Source organism: Calypte anna, chromosome 2 (genome assembly GCF_003957555.1).
Source record: "Calypte anna isolate BGI_N300 chromosome 2, bCalAnn1_v1.p, whole genome shotgun sequence".
Taxonomy (NCBI): Eukaryota; Metazoa; Chordata; class Aves; order Apodiformes; family Trochilidae; genus Calypte; species Calypte anna.
In genome coordinates this window covers 129,196,430-129,209,191 of record NC_044245.1, presented here as the reverse complement: position 1 = coordinate 129,209,191, position 12,762 = coordinate 129,196,430, and the positions used below count along the sequence as shown (strand labels likewise).

The 12,762-nt window shown below is 38.7% G+C and overlaps 1 protein-coding gene across 1 annotated transcript in view; it reads right to left on the bottom strand.

Annotated features, from left to right (window-relative positions):
• The window catches only part of MATN2 (matrilin 2), a 68,803-nt gene that overhangs the window by 9,242 nt on the left and 46,799 nt on the right, over positions 1 to 12,762 (bottom strand). Inside the window, exons 8-20 of the mRNA XM_030445459.1 lie at positions 12,234 to 12,356; positions 11,579 to 11,701; positions 8,211 to 8,333; positions 7,922 to 8,044; positions 7,437 to 7,559; positions 6,879 to 7,001; positions 5,446 to 5,568; positions 5,230 to 5,352; positions 5,017 to 5,139; positions 4,717 to 4,839; positions 4,144 to 4,266; positions 3,863 to 3,985; positions 1,419 to 1,832 (exon numbers count right to left, since the gene is read on the bottom strand). Of these exons, the coding sequence (XP_030301319.1) occupies positions 1,419 to 1,832; positions 3,863 to 3,985; positions 4,144 to 4,266; positions 4,717 to 4,839; positions 5,017 to 5,139; positions 5,230 to 5,352; positions 5,446 to 5,568; positions 6,879 to 7,001; positions 7,437 to 7,559; positions 7,922 to 8,044; positions 8,211 to 8,333; positions 11,579 to 11,701; positions 12,234 to 12,356 (1,890 nt within the window). The remainder of the gene's footprint in view (positions 1 to 1,418; positions 1,833 to 3,862; positions 3,986 to 4,143; positions 4,267 to 4,716; positions 4,840 to 5,016; positions 5,140 to 5,229; positions 5,353 to 5,445; positions 5,569 to 6,878; positions 7,002 to 7,436; positions 7,560 to 7,921; positions 8,045 to 8,210; positions 8,334 to 11,578; positions 11,702 to 12,233; positions 12,357 to 12,762) is intronic.

Here is a 12,762-nt window from a genome sequence, read left to right as displayed (position 1 = left end):
GCTGAAGAACCCTGGGCCTGATCACATCATAAAATATGCATCTTCCAACTCCTTAGCTTTTAATGTAGGCATCTCCTTACTTTTCCTCATGAATCTGCCTACCATTGCTCTTCAGCCAGCAAAGTAAAACACCAGAAGCTGATTCAACTTAATGAATGGACCAGTCATGCTGAGGTCTGTTGCTTTTTACAGAGTTGGAGATATCAGTGATAAAGCATTCAAGGCCAATTTCATATTCAGCATTACTACACTGCCTACACAGCAATTACACAGGGGATGGATTTGGCTTGTAGCATTACAAATATCAGTGTCAGCAGTCCAGAGCTGAGGTTTCATTCAGCAAGTACCAAGGCTGGCTTGTACTTCTTCCCTCCTTCAGTCCTGTAAATCTTCTATGCACTTCCCCAGATCTTACTAGTTAGCATATAAATATTTGGTTGTGTTTTAAAATATTATAAATAATTTTACAACCACTTTGTTACTTGTAATGCCCCCCTGTTAGCTTATGGTTTTCTCATATCCTTAGGCATTTTTCCCTTCTTACAGAGAGGTATCAGTCCTGACCAAAGCAATGCTAATCATGTACCAAGCTATGATTGATATCTAGCCAATAAAACAACTACAGAAAAAAGATGTGCAGCATCTTCTAAAGTCTGGCTATTTTCTCTGTGTTGTGGGACATCAGCCATGGTTCTTAAAACACTTTCTCATAAAAGAGAACACATGTTGGAAAGAAAAAAGGAATCCTTCATTTTATTGAAAAGTTTCTAAGATTTTCAGTTGACTCTGCAGAACAACTGAAAATTTCTGATTTGTAGTATGGGTGTTCTAGAGAACAGAGTTCTGCCCAGACATATTCTAAATTAAAAATCACCAGTATTCAGTAACATTTCAGCCTGTCACATGATAAGGAACAGAAAGACAAGAAAGCACTGAAGCCACATCCTTTTCTAAGAGGACCCATCCTCCTTCCTGAACAACACGAGCACTGTAAATTTGGTTAAAAATACAGAACATATGAAATTAACCAGTTATTATAATAGCTTTTTTCAGGAGCACAGACATCTCTGTTTTGAAGGGACATGTTCTCTGTTGCAAAATCTTTGTCTCAAATGTCCTGTCCCTTAGTGGGTGTGTTCAGGGCACTGCATGGCATGCCAGAGGTTTAGTACCATTACCTGTGGATGGAACAGAACCCCAGTGGTGTGACACTCACCATGGCTCCTGCACTAGGGTTGAGCTGCATGCCTTGTAGCAAAGCCTCCTGTGAACACCAAAGATCCAATGTTCTGCTACAGTGGTCAATAGCTGGACTGCTATGGCAAATGTTCTCTTGATCAGCACACTCTGTAGCACATCCATATTATTATCATATCTCTTAACAAAACCCACCAAAAGTCAAAACCATCTTCACTTACCACCTCGCTTTGCTCTAGCAGCCCACATGGAGACCTCATCCTGGGCCCGTCCATCCGTAAACACAATGGAGATTCGAGGGACATTTGCTGAAAATGGTCTTGCTCCCTCTGCTTCAGTGAAGCTTCTCTCAAACATGTGCTTCAGTGCCAGTCCTGTCATGGAGCCTCGCCCCATGTATTTCATTTGTGACACAGCTTTCTTCATGTCTTTGGCTGAGCTGAACTGCTTTAATGTAAACTCTGTGCGAACTTCATTGGAATACTGAAGCAAACCAACCCGAGCAGCTTTGGGTGAAATCTCAAGTGAATCCAAGATTCCTGAGACAAATTGTTTTACACTTTCAAAATTTTCCTCTCCGAGACTTTTTGAGCCATCGATGACAAACACCAGGTCAGCTGGGCCTTCAGTGCATCCTGTGAAACAGCAGCAGAGTATTCAGATGATGAAAACACTCCACATATCTGATAAGGGGACCTAGATAGCCAGGGACTGCATAAACTCAGAGATCATCTAGGGCACCTTGTTCCTACTTCATCCAACCTTACCAGTGTGTCTAATATGTTGTGTACAATCTATATCAAAAGCTAAGAGGGTGCCTATGGCTGAGAGTTTAACAAAAATATAATCACAGTGAATACTTACTGAGGCATACTGCTCTGCAGAATTATTGCAATTCTTAAAAATACAGCAACAAGCAGCAAATTTCATGAATTACTGTTAAGTGGAGAGAACTGCCTAACTGAAGAGTATAGCTAGAATACAGAAACAGTTTCCATCTTTTTTTCCAGGGACAGGCCAATATGCTAACTTTACATTTGTGTATTTGATCAGCACTGAAAGACATTGAAGAGTGACATTAGCATTTGTGCTGCAGAAGTAGCAAAAAGGTAAAAGTGGTACAAAGAAATGAGTCAGTGAAGCCATACATATATGAGATTAAAATCTAGTTCTGTTGGGAGTGGCAGGGAACAGAGAGGCAAAAGCCTAAGAGCTTGGTGAAGTCTGAGTGAGAAGGGTTAGCTAGCCTGCCCTAAAGGTTAGGGCGAGGGTCAAGCCTGGGGACCAAATTCAGACAACAGAGTTTTTATAGCACAAATTTAAACCTCTAGTGGCAGAAAAGCAGTACAAAAAATATAGATGGGAGAGTAAATACCAGAACTGAGCCTAGATGCTAAACATGGATCAGAATAGTTTGTAATTTTTTTTTAATTCTCTAACAATCTTGTAATTAGAAGGCTTATGTATTTCTGAAATTAACCTTTCCTGGTTTAGCTTTTAAAGCTAGGAGTCGGTCAGAAGACTGACAAGCAGTGAGTCCTCATACTTTTTGGCAAGTGAGCATGTAAATATCAAGGCAGTTTGTAGGCACCATGCATCCCTGACAAGATTAGGGAGTATGGGGACTGGAGAATGTCTGAACCTGCAGCCTGGTTCTGCTACGTGTCTTTTCCAGCAGGCATCAACTTGAGTGCTTAGTGCAAGGGGCTGGCTTGACAGATAGATAGATCCTCCTATTTGATCAATATGACTCTCAGGAAGAATGTGCCATGTTCAGGAATGTAAGATGTAAATCTTAGTCTGGACCAAATTAACTCTGAGCTCCACTCATTTCTGATGTTTGTAAAATGAGAACTATGCAGAAGAAGTTACTTTGACTCCAGAAACTGCTGAATATGTCTGTTATCAAGTCAGTGTAGGAGCAAGGAATTTTCAGCTTTAAAACTTGGGCTTTTTTTCTTAGACAATATCTCTGTTTTAAAACTACTGTTCAAGAATTCCTTTCTGTAGATATCTGGGGAAAAGATGTGTCATGTGTACTAAGGCAATGGAAATGCAATGAATATGAGTATCAAAAACCACCTCAATATCATTATCTAAGTCAGGACAGGGCAGCAGATCATGGTGAATGGTTTTAGTTAGGATTGAGATCACCATGAATATGCTGCCATTATTTTGGCAATAACAGTCTCCTCAGCTAAGGCATCCATATTTTCACTGATTTTCAGTAGAAGAATTTCTCCTCCAAGTATTAAGAGGTGATGAGATAAACCATGTCATACTCTAACCATGCCTTATTAGAAGATAAGTGAATAGAATTAATGAAGTTTTTAAAAGCAGTATGTAAAGATTAAAGCTCCACAATATATTAATCAGATTAAAGAGCACATTCCTTGATAACAAGATTTGACTTTGACTTTTTTTCCTGATATTTGGTAAGAATTATTATCATACTTGCTGCTATACCAAAACAACTGTCCTGGTTTGTTAGGTTTTTTGCTTAGAAGAGCATAAACTTAGTTGTTCAAAACATTTTCCATCACACTCACATATGCTTTGAGCTTTCAAATAATAGATCATTTTTGAAGTGAGGCATTTTTTGAAGAGTGATCAAGTAACTTTAGAAATTGAAGAAACAAATGTTTTTAAAATAAAATGTACCTACTTCTGCATGTTTTCTCATCCTCTTTTAGTACATATCCCTCATGGCATTTGCAGATGTATGAATCTTCATTATTGACACAAATATGCTCACAACCATGGGCAATTGAATTGCAGACATCTTCATCTAGGAAAAATTGAAATATTTGTATGTATTCTATTTAACATATTTATAAATTCAAGGACTCCAAACACTATATTTGAAGAATGAGGAGTGCAACACCTTTGTTCATTGATGTGGCAACGTGAGGGAAGAGTTGCTGAGAGGCATCCTGAGTTACTTACTTCGACACGTTTTCCCATCTTGTCTCAGGACAAAGCCCTCATGGCACTGACAGCTGTAGGAACTGTTGTTGTTAATGCACACGTGCTCACACCCATGGTCAACAGATTTACACGGGTCTTTACCTGAGAATTGTTAAGAGAAATGCAAATTCTCAAACACAAAGCAGGCATGAACATGTTTAGTGAAATTAATTCTGTTATTTCTTCTGTGCCTGAAAAAATATGTTCCCCATGTAAGTTTCAGCTACTCCTGCATGTTTTCCTGTCTCACCTCAATATAAATCCCGTGTGACACTGACACATGGATGAATCACCAGTTGGAACACAGACATGTTCACAACTGTGGTTGAATGTTTTGCATATATTTTTACCTTGGAATAATGAAAATTTTATTTATCACAGTTAGCTAGGTAGATAGCTTCTACAAAATCTAAAAAAACTAAGGCAATAATCTTCCATGAAGTAGCTCACTTCAACTTGAGTTGATTCTAAAGACACAAATAACACACTGCCATTGGATAGTGTATTCCATCAACAGATGAGGAAGTACCAAACAAAGATTAAAGAACTTACTTCTACAAGTTTTTCCATCTTCCCTCAGTATGAAGTCCTCATGACACTTGCAGATATAGGAATCATCAGTATTAACACAAGTATGTTCACATCCATGGTCAACTGAGTTGCAAACATCTTTATCTGAGTGGATGGATTTGGTGAGGTGAGGTTTGTTAGGGAGAGATAGTATCTCTTATTAACCAGCTCAAATAGTTGGAAATCACAAACATACACACATAGAAATGCTCACAGCCACAACAGCTTAAAAGCCTCAAATAAAAGTTTGAGCCTCATACTTTTACAGATCAAGCTACTCACATCTACATGTCTTTCCATCTTCCTTCAGTATGAATTTTTCATGACACTTGCAGATGTAGGAATCTTCACTATTCACACAAAGTTGTTCACAGCCATGGTTTACTGCCTTGCAGACATCCTTGTCTGCAAACAGAAGAGCTGGTAGTTAACATACATCAGCAGAGACCTTGATTATTTGTGTAATTCATCAAATTAAGTTCTCATGCTACTTACTCCTGCAGGTTTTCCCATCTTCTCTCAGTAGGAACCCATCATGGCATTTGCAGATATATGAATCATCAGTATTAAGACAAACATGTTCACAGCCATGGTTGACTGATTTGCAAAGATCTTTATCTGAAAACAGGTGACAGCTCTTGCTGGTTAATGCATTTCTATACAACCATAAGTGCAGGAGAAGAGTATGCTAATAAATATCAGACTACTTACTTTTGCATGTTTTCCCATCTTCTCTTAGCAGGAATCCCTCCTGACACTTACAAACAAATGAATCACCAGCATTAACACAAGTGTGTTCACAGCCATGGTTGACAGATTTGCAAATATCCTTTCCTGGGAATATTTACATAATATTAAATTTAGTTTTCCAGTTAAGCTCTTTTTATAAATACAAAGACTAGGGGGGAGGGGGAGAGTGTAATCCCATGAGCAAAGAAAGATGGAAAACTGCACACTGAAAGCAAATCCCTGGCTAGTTAAATGATAGGCAGCTTGTAAGCTGCCTTGTAAGCCTGAGTTCTTTACCATCTCAGCAGAAAGAATTTTACAGTTTGGGGGCCTCCCACTGGCAATAAATAATTCTAGAATTAATCTGGCTAGATTTAGGAGAAGGACTTTACATTGAGAGCAGCAACAGTGAAAGGAGGGAATATTTTAGTACAGTCTTAAGCACCAATACATGTTGCTAAAAACAAAATTAAACAAAACACCACAGGGAACAAGGCAAAATAATTCTTTAGCAACTTTACATCAGTTCTAAGAGTCTGCAGAAGCAAACCCCAGAAGAATAGGAACTACTTATTTAAAAGTAAGGATAAACAAATTCTAGCTGGTATTGCTGAAAATTGATGGAAGGATTCGTGTGACTGCAATGTTAAAACCAGTTATTTAAATCCTCTTCAAGAAGGATAGATGGGGAGAAAGTACGGAAGGAAACTGAGCCATCTATCAGAATTCCCTATTTCTTTTCCACTGCAACCCACACACAAAAACCCACCCTCAGTTGCTAATGGAGAACTACCTTCACATAGAAAGCAGGCATTGACAGACAAGTTCAGACTGACTTTTCAGCAAAATACTTCGGTTTAATATGTGGAGAAGAAAAACATATCTTTACAAGATATGTCAGTCTGAGCCAAATTACCTGGAGGCCTCATGCTGTCAGTAAAAAAATTCTCAAGACAGAGGACAATCTTCTAACTCAACAAGCATTACATTTAAGAGATGTAACAAAGAGATGTAATGCAGATCCCATCATAGCAGATAAAGAAGAAATCCTCATCTAAGTAAAAGTTAGCAGTTAAAGAACAGTTTAAGTCATGATCTGCATGCATAATCACAGAACAACACAGTGGCAATTAGAACTTCAACCCATAAAGTAAAATGAGGCATTTTAAAATAACCCTGTGCTAAAGGTTAAAGCTCAACATCCTCAATCTAGAAATTTAATTCACATTTTAAAAGCTACGTTCAAACCATAAAATTGCCTGATTTTCTGAAATTTATCTTTAGTTTAAACAATAATTAAGTCATAGAATTCTTATGATCTAAGTAGAACAATATTACATTCTGACCACAATGAATCAGTGAATTATCTACTAAAGGGAAAATGAAATTTCTTCTTTTACTGATAAGCTACTTACTTCGGCACGTTTTCCTGTCTTGCCTTAGTACAAATCCATCATGGCACTGGCAAGTGTATGAATCATCATTATTAACACAAAGATGTTCACAGCCATGACTGACTGACTTGCAGATGTCCTTATCTAGGAATAATTTAGATTTTATTTACTACAGTTTGATGAATGAGAGCATCTGCAAACCTTTAAAGACTAAAAGTAATAAGCTCCTTGTACAGAAAGAATGTATCCTGCTTTTTGTCAGGGAAAATGCCCCATTAGAAGACCTACCTCTCACAAAATATATTTCTTCAGTAGACCTGTGAGTGCAAACAATACAGTGACATAAAATAACTTATGTTTACAGGTTTTCTTATCTTCCCTCAATACAAAATCCTCAATACAATCCTTCATAAATGTATGAACTATCAGTATTCACACAAACATGCTCACAGCCATGGTCAACAGAATTGCAAACATCTTTATCTGGAAAAAAAAAATAAGGTTGCCAGTACTTAAAACATGTCTACAAATGTACCAACTACAAAAAAAATATCTTCTATTAAGTATAAGAATACCTACTTCTACATGTTTTTCCATCTCCTCTCAGTACAAATCCCTCATAGCACTGGCAGATGTATGACTCCTCAGCATTAACACAAACATGTTCACAGCCATGGTCAACAGAACTGCAAATGTCTTGATCTGAGAATAGTTGATGATAAATGGTTAAAACACATCTACAGCAAACGCATCAAACAAGGAGAAGTAATAGCTTTTATTAGGCCTAGTGATAGCACTGGAAGAAATGGGAAGAAATTTAGGCAACAAACACTTCTAAATCTTCACACCTGGAAACTTTTGAGTCTTTTTTTGTCTGCAGTCACGGAAGTTTGGCTAATAAATATGCTATTTCTGTCCTGAGAGTCTCTTACAAGCTTCTAGAAAGTACAACAATACTACTCCTGTATTATAACAGTAAATTGGTGGTGGTATATTTTTTACAACACTTCCACAAATCTACACAGTGTAGATTAAAGACTGTGTGTAATTATCAGGGTACTTACTTCTGCATGTTTTCCCATCTTCTCTCAGGAGAAAACCCTCATGGCACTTGCAAACATAAGAGTCACCTTCATTAACACATACATGCTCACAGCCATGGCTGACCCATTTGCAGATGTCTCGTCCTGGGAATGATTGATACAAATAGAGAATTCAAATGAAAACACATTAAAAAAATGTGTATCTCAAAAGGGAGGGGCTTGGGTTTTTTTTCCAGTCAGAACTGAAAAAAACCTTTCTTTCCTTGCCTGATGCAAATGCAAAAATGTTCAATAGACACCAGTCACTCACTTCTGCACGTCTTGCCATCTTCTCTCAGAACGAATCCCTCACGACACTTGCAGATGTAGGAATTGTCAGTACTAATGCAAATATGTTCACAGCCATGGTTGACTGATTTGCAGACATTTTTACCTGGGAACAATTTAACAGGTAAAAAAATTGTATTAGTTAAGGACAAAATGTTCAAAGTCTTACAGTTCCCAGCTACTGAATGGTTTTGCCCTTGCTAGTATATCAGCCTCAGTCGTGCAAACCACTTACAGTACCTCCCGTCTTTTTGTTGTTGTAACAAAAACATACATCTTTGTCCTACTAATTTTACAACCTTACTTCTAAGTAAAACTGCACTGTCCCAGTTCTACAGTTTGTAGAATTTTATTTGTGCATAATATGCAGATTCTTGATCCAAAGGCACCTAAATCCTACATCCACATTTTAAGTAAACTTTTTGATGAGAAACAGATTTTTCTACCATTATATTTTTATCTTCAGTAATGAACCTGCTCAAACCTGAAATAGTTATGCTTTTTTTCCCCCCTGCTTAAGGTGAGAAAGTGTTTGTCATTTTCCATAAGGCAGAATTACAAAAGTTTGGTGTATGTAACGTTTAAAGGAAGTGAGAAAGACAAATTATGTGATCCTGCTGTGAAATTCTGGAAAATTGTCAGCTCAGCTATAACTTGTAAGGCAGGTGTTCAGTTGGGTTTTCTGATGTAAAGTTTAAATACAATTCCTATTTCACAATAAAATAATAATAATAAAAAATTTTATTAATCATATATAAAATAGGATCTTGCTTTCACTTCTGCCCCTAAACCTGTTATTTTCCTTCAAGGACTTAGAATTAATTAGAACATTTCAGCTGGAAGGGATCTATAATGATCATCTAGTGCAATTGCCCGACCACGTCAGGTCTGAACAAAAGTTGAATGATGTTGTCAGGCACTGTCCAAATGCCTCTTCAACACTGACAGGCTTGGGGTGTCAACCACCTCTCTAGGAAGCATGAGTCTGACCAGCCAGTGTCTGACCACCCCCTCCATAACAAAACACTTCCCAACACCCAGCCTAACCCTCCCCTGGAGCAGCTTTCAACCATTCCCACACATCCTACCACTGGATACCAGGGAGAGGAGATCAGATCACACTTCCTCTCCACATCCCCACCTCAGGAACCTGTAGAAAGCAATGAGGTTGTCCTGGTTTGGGCCAGGATAAAGGTGATTTTCTGTCTTGTACTTTTGCTTTTAGCTAAGTCTCTTGTAAGTAGCTGCACTTGCTGAAATTAACAGCAAGTTTCTCAGACAGTGTTTGCTTCTAGGACTGATAACACTTGATGTTTATAGTTACTGCTAGAGACTGGTGTGCAGAGCCAAGGACACTGCTCAGCTCTGAGGAAAACTTTTACCCTCCAGAAGGAATAGAGGTCCCATCTGCAGCCCTGCTTTGGGGAGGAACGGACAAGATAGATGCCAGAATTGACCAAACAGAGTATTCCATCCCATATACATCATACTCAGTATAAATTTGCGGGATCACGAAGGCCAAGCCAGATTTCCTGATTTCCTGCTTCCAGCTTCCAGCTGCCTGCCCTTCCTGCCTTTCCTGCCTCCCTTCCTTCACCCAGCATCCTGGAAGGATTCCATCCGTTCCTCTGCCTGTGGTCCTGATCCGTGCCAGCCCATATCTGTGTGTTCCTGCCTCCAGATCCTGACTCTGCTGATTCCAGGAGTCCAGCCTGGACTTTCCCAGGGCTGCCCTGCAGCCTTGGTGGTGACATGAGAGTTACTGGGGGAAAAGGGGGGAGGAATGTGGCTTCCATTTTCCTGTATATTTGTATAGATTTAGTAATTTTTCCTATTTATCATTACTGTTTCATTAAAGTTGTGTAGTTTAGTTTCCAACCCGTAAGTCTCTCTCCCTTATTCTCTCTCCTTTCTTTATCAAGGAGGAGAGAGAGATTAATAGAGAGCGTCTGTCACTTGGTTTAATTGCCAGGCCAGTGTTAAACCGTGACAGAGGTTTCCCCTCAGCCTCCTTGTCTCCAAACTAGACAAGCCCAAAATCCTCTGCTACTCCTCACAGGACATTCCTTTCAGCCCTTTCACCAGCCTTGTTGTCCTCCTCCAGATGACCTTCCCATCCTTCTTCAATGGTGGGGCCCAGAACTGCATACAATGCTCAAGGTGAGGCTGCACCAACACTGAATACAGGGGGATAATAACTTCTTTTGACTGGCTGGATGTGCTGTGTTTGTTGCAGCAGGGAATGGGGTTTGTCCCTGTGACTGACACTGAGCCTGCTGCCAGCCAGCACCCCCAGATCCCCCTCTGCAGGGCTGCTCTCCAACCTCTCCTCTCCCACTTCATGCTCACACCTGGTGTTACTCTGTCCCAGGTGCAGAATCTGGCATTTGGACTTGTTCATTTTCATCTTATTAATTATTATCCAGTGCTCCAATCTATCTAGATCCCTCTGGACTTCTACAGGGACAGAACATTTAACTTGCTTATAGAGTGTCAGTACTTTCTGAGACAATCACAATTTGTCTCTGTTTGCATGGAATAACAAAGCAGGGTGTTGCTGTGATAAACAGACTGAGAATAAAGAGCTTTTAATTTGTCATGGGAATTTCTGGATTATTATAATTTTTTTTCTGTATGTTTTTTAACAGCAAATGTTGATGAGATCTATGGATATTATTGGGATTACAGTTGCAAAATAGTGCTTGTGCATTTTTCAGACTTATCCTTGATTCTTCTGATAATTTTGTGATCAAAAATATAGAAACAGAGAAAAATTTGCAATGAATTTTTTTTTATATCTGCCATTCATCAACACTGCATAATACAGTCAAATGTGTAATACAACTGTGATATCTCTTTTGAAATCATACTCAATCTATGCTGGACAACAGGAACTTCCCATTAACAATATCACAAGCTTCATGCTATATAAGACTTTAGAAACATGATATCTGTTTGATATTGATTTGAGAAGAAAATGAGAGTTGTAATAATACATCCATGTATCCATATAAATATATATCCATATAAGGATGTAAGTCAGAATAAAATAGCTTTGGATCCATAACATTCCAATTTCAGGGCTACTTTTTAAATGGTACTGACATTTAGGGTCTGATTCAGGTGTCTAAATGTATGCACTAAATACCACTTTAGATGCCTTAGCATGCCCAAAGGTACTGACATACTGCTGGCAAACACAACACCAAAGGAAAAGCTATGAACTTTTGCAGTCCTTGAGAATTTGAAACTACATTGGTCAACAGCACTTGGGCAATAAAATCCTACCTTACAGATTTCTTCTATTTGTGTAATAAAGATGTAGCTCTGAGTTGCAGAATAGTAACTTACGTTTACATGTTTTCCCATCATTACGGAGCCTGTATCCTTCAAAACACTGGCAAGTATAGGATCTGTCACCATTTACACACAAATGTTCACAGCCATGATCAGTCAAAGCACAATAGTCAACTCCTGTAGGAGCAATTGATGTTATTAAAAAAATGTAACAATGAAACTGTATTTGCCACATACAAGCAAGTAAATATAAATGCATTGAACTGCATTCTCAGAGATCATTTATAAAAGGTGGAGTGCCATCAGGGCAGTTTTAGTTCACTTATTAAGGGTTCCCAAGCAAAATGTAAACCTCAGTCTGGAACTCTCACTTCTCCTGCCCCTGGTAAGTGATGCAGTCTGCCTGAGGGACACTGCTGTCAAGATGACCTGTCAGTCAGACACATCACTCATGAGACTGAAAAACTGTCAACAGCTGGGGATCAGAACAGATCTTCCAAAACTTTTCTAAATACATGATGATTTCGTTATCTTTACACATATCCTTTCCTAAATCCTTTTTCTGTTTGTTTCTGCTTTCTAATATTTTTTTGAACTACTATCAAGATGCAGACAGTAAGAATAAACTGAAGGTGTGTTCTCTTCCCTGGATGAAGACAGAAGCCATTCCCAGGTGAGCTGAGACCAAGGAGCTTCTCACAAGACTTACGTGTGCATGTTTTCAGGTCCTCATTGATGACATATCCCTCAGAGCACTGACACACATAGGAAACACCAGTATTTAGGCACAGTTGCTCACAGCCATGATTGCTTCCAGCACAGTGGTCCACACCTATGATTTGTGTTAATAATTGAAGAAATCACACTCAAAGTTTAGATGCATACAGTATGACAGTATAGTTAGTATATGATACCTTTGCAGAGGAAAGAAAAAAGAGCAGTACAGCCTTTTATTTACCAAGTCTCCTCACCTATTTGAGTAACCTGAGTGAATTAACAACACCAAAGTGTTGCTAATGCAACCACCCCACTTAGCAGATGACAAACTTGAGGAAGTTCAGATCACCCTTGCCAAAAATTACGAATGGAAACCAACCCAAAGTGGAGTGAAGGGAGAATCCTAAAGTCCTGCTTGGTCTTACCCACAGATTCATCCTCACTTTCTTTAAAAAGCAAGACTCTTGTTCACCATAAAATTTTCTCAGACAGGAAGTATGAATATTAGTAACTCTTGAAAT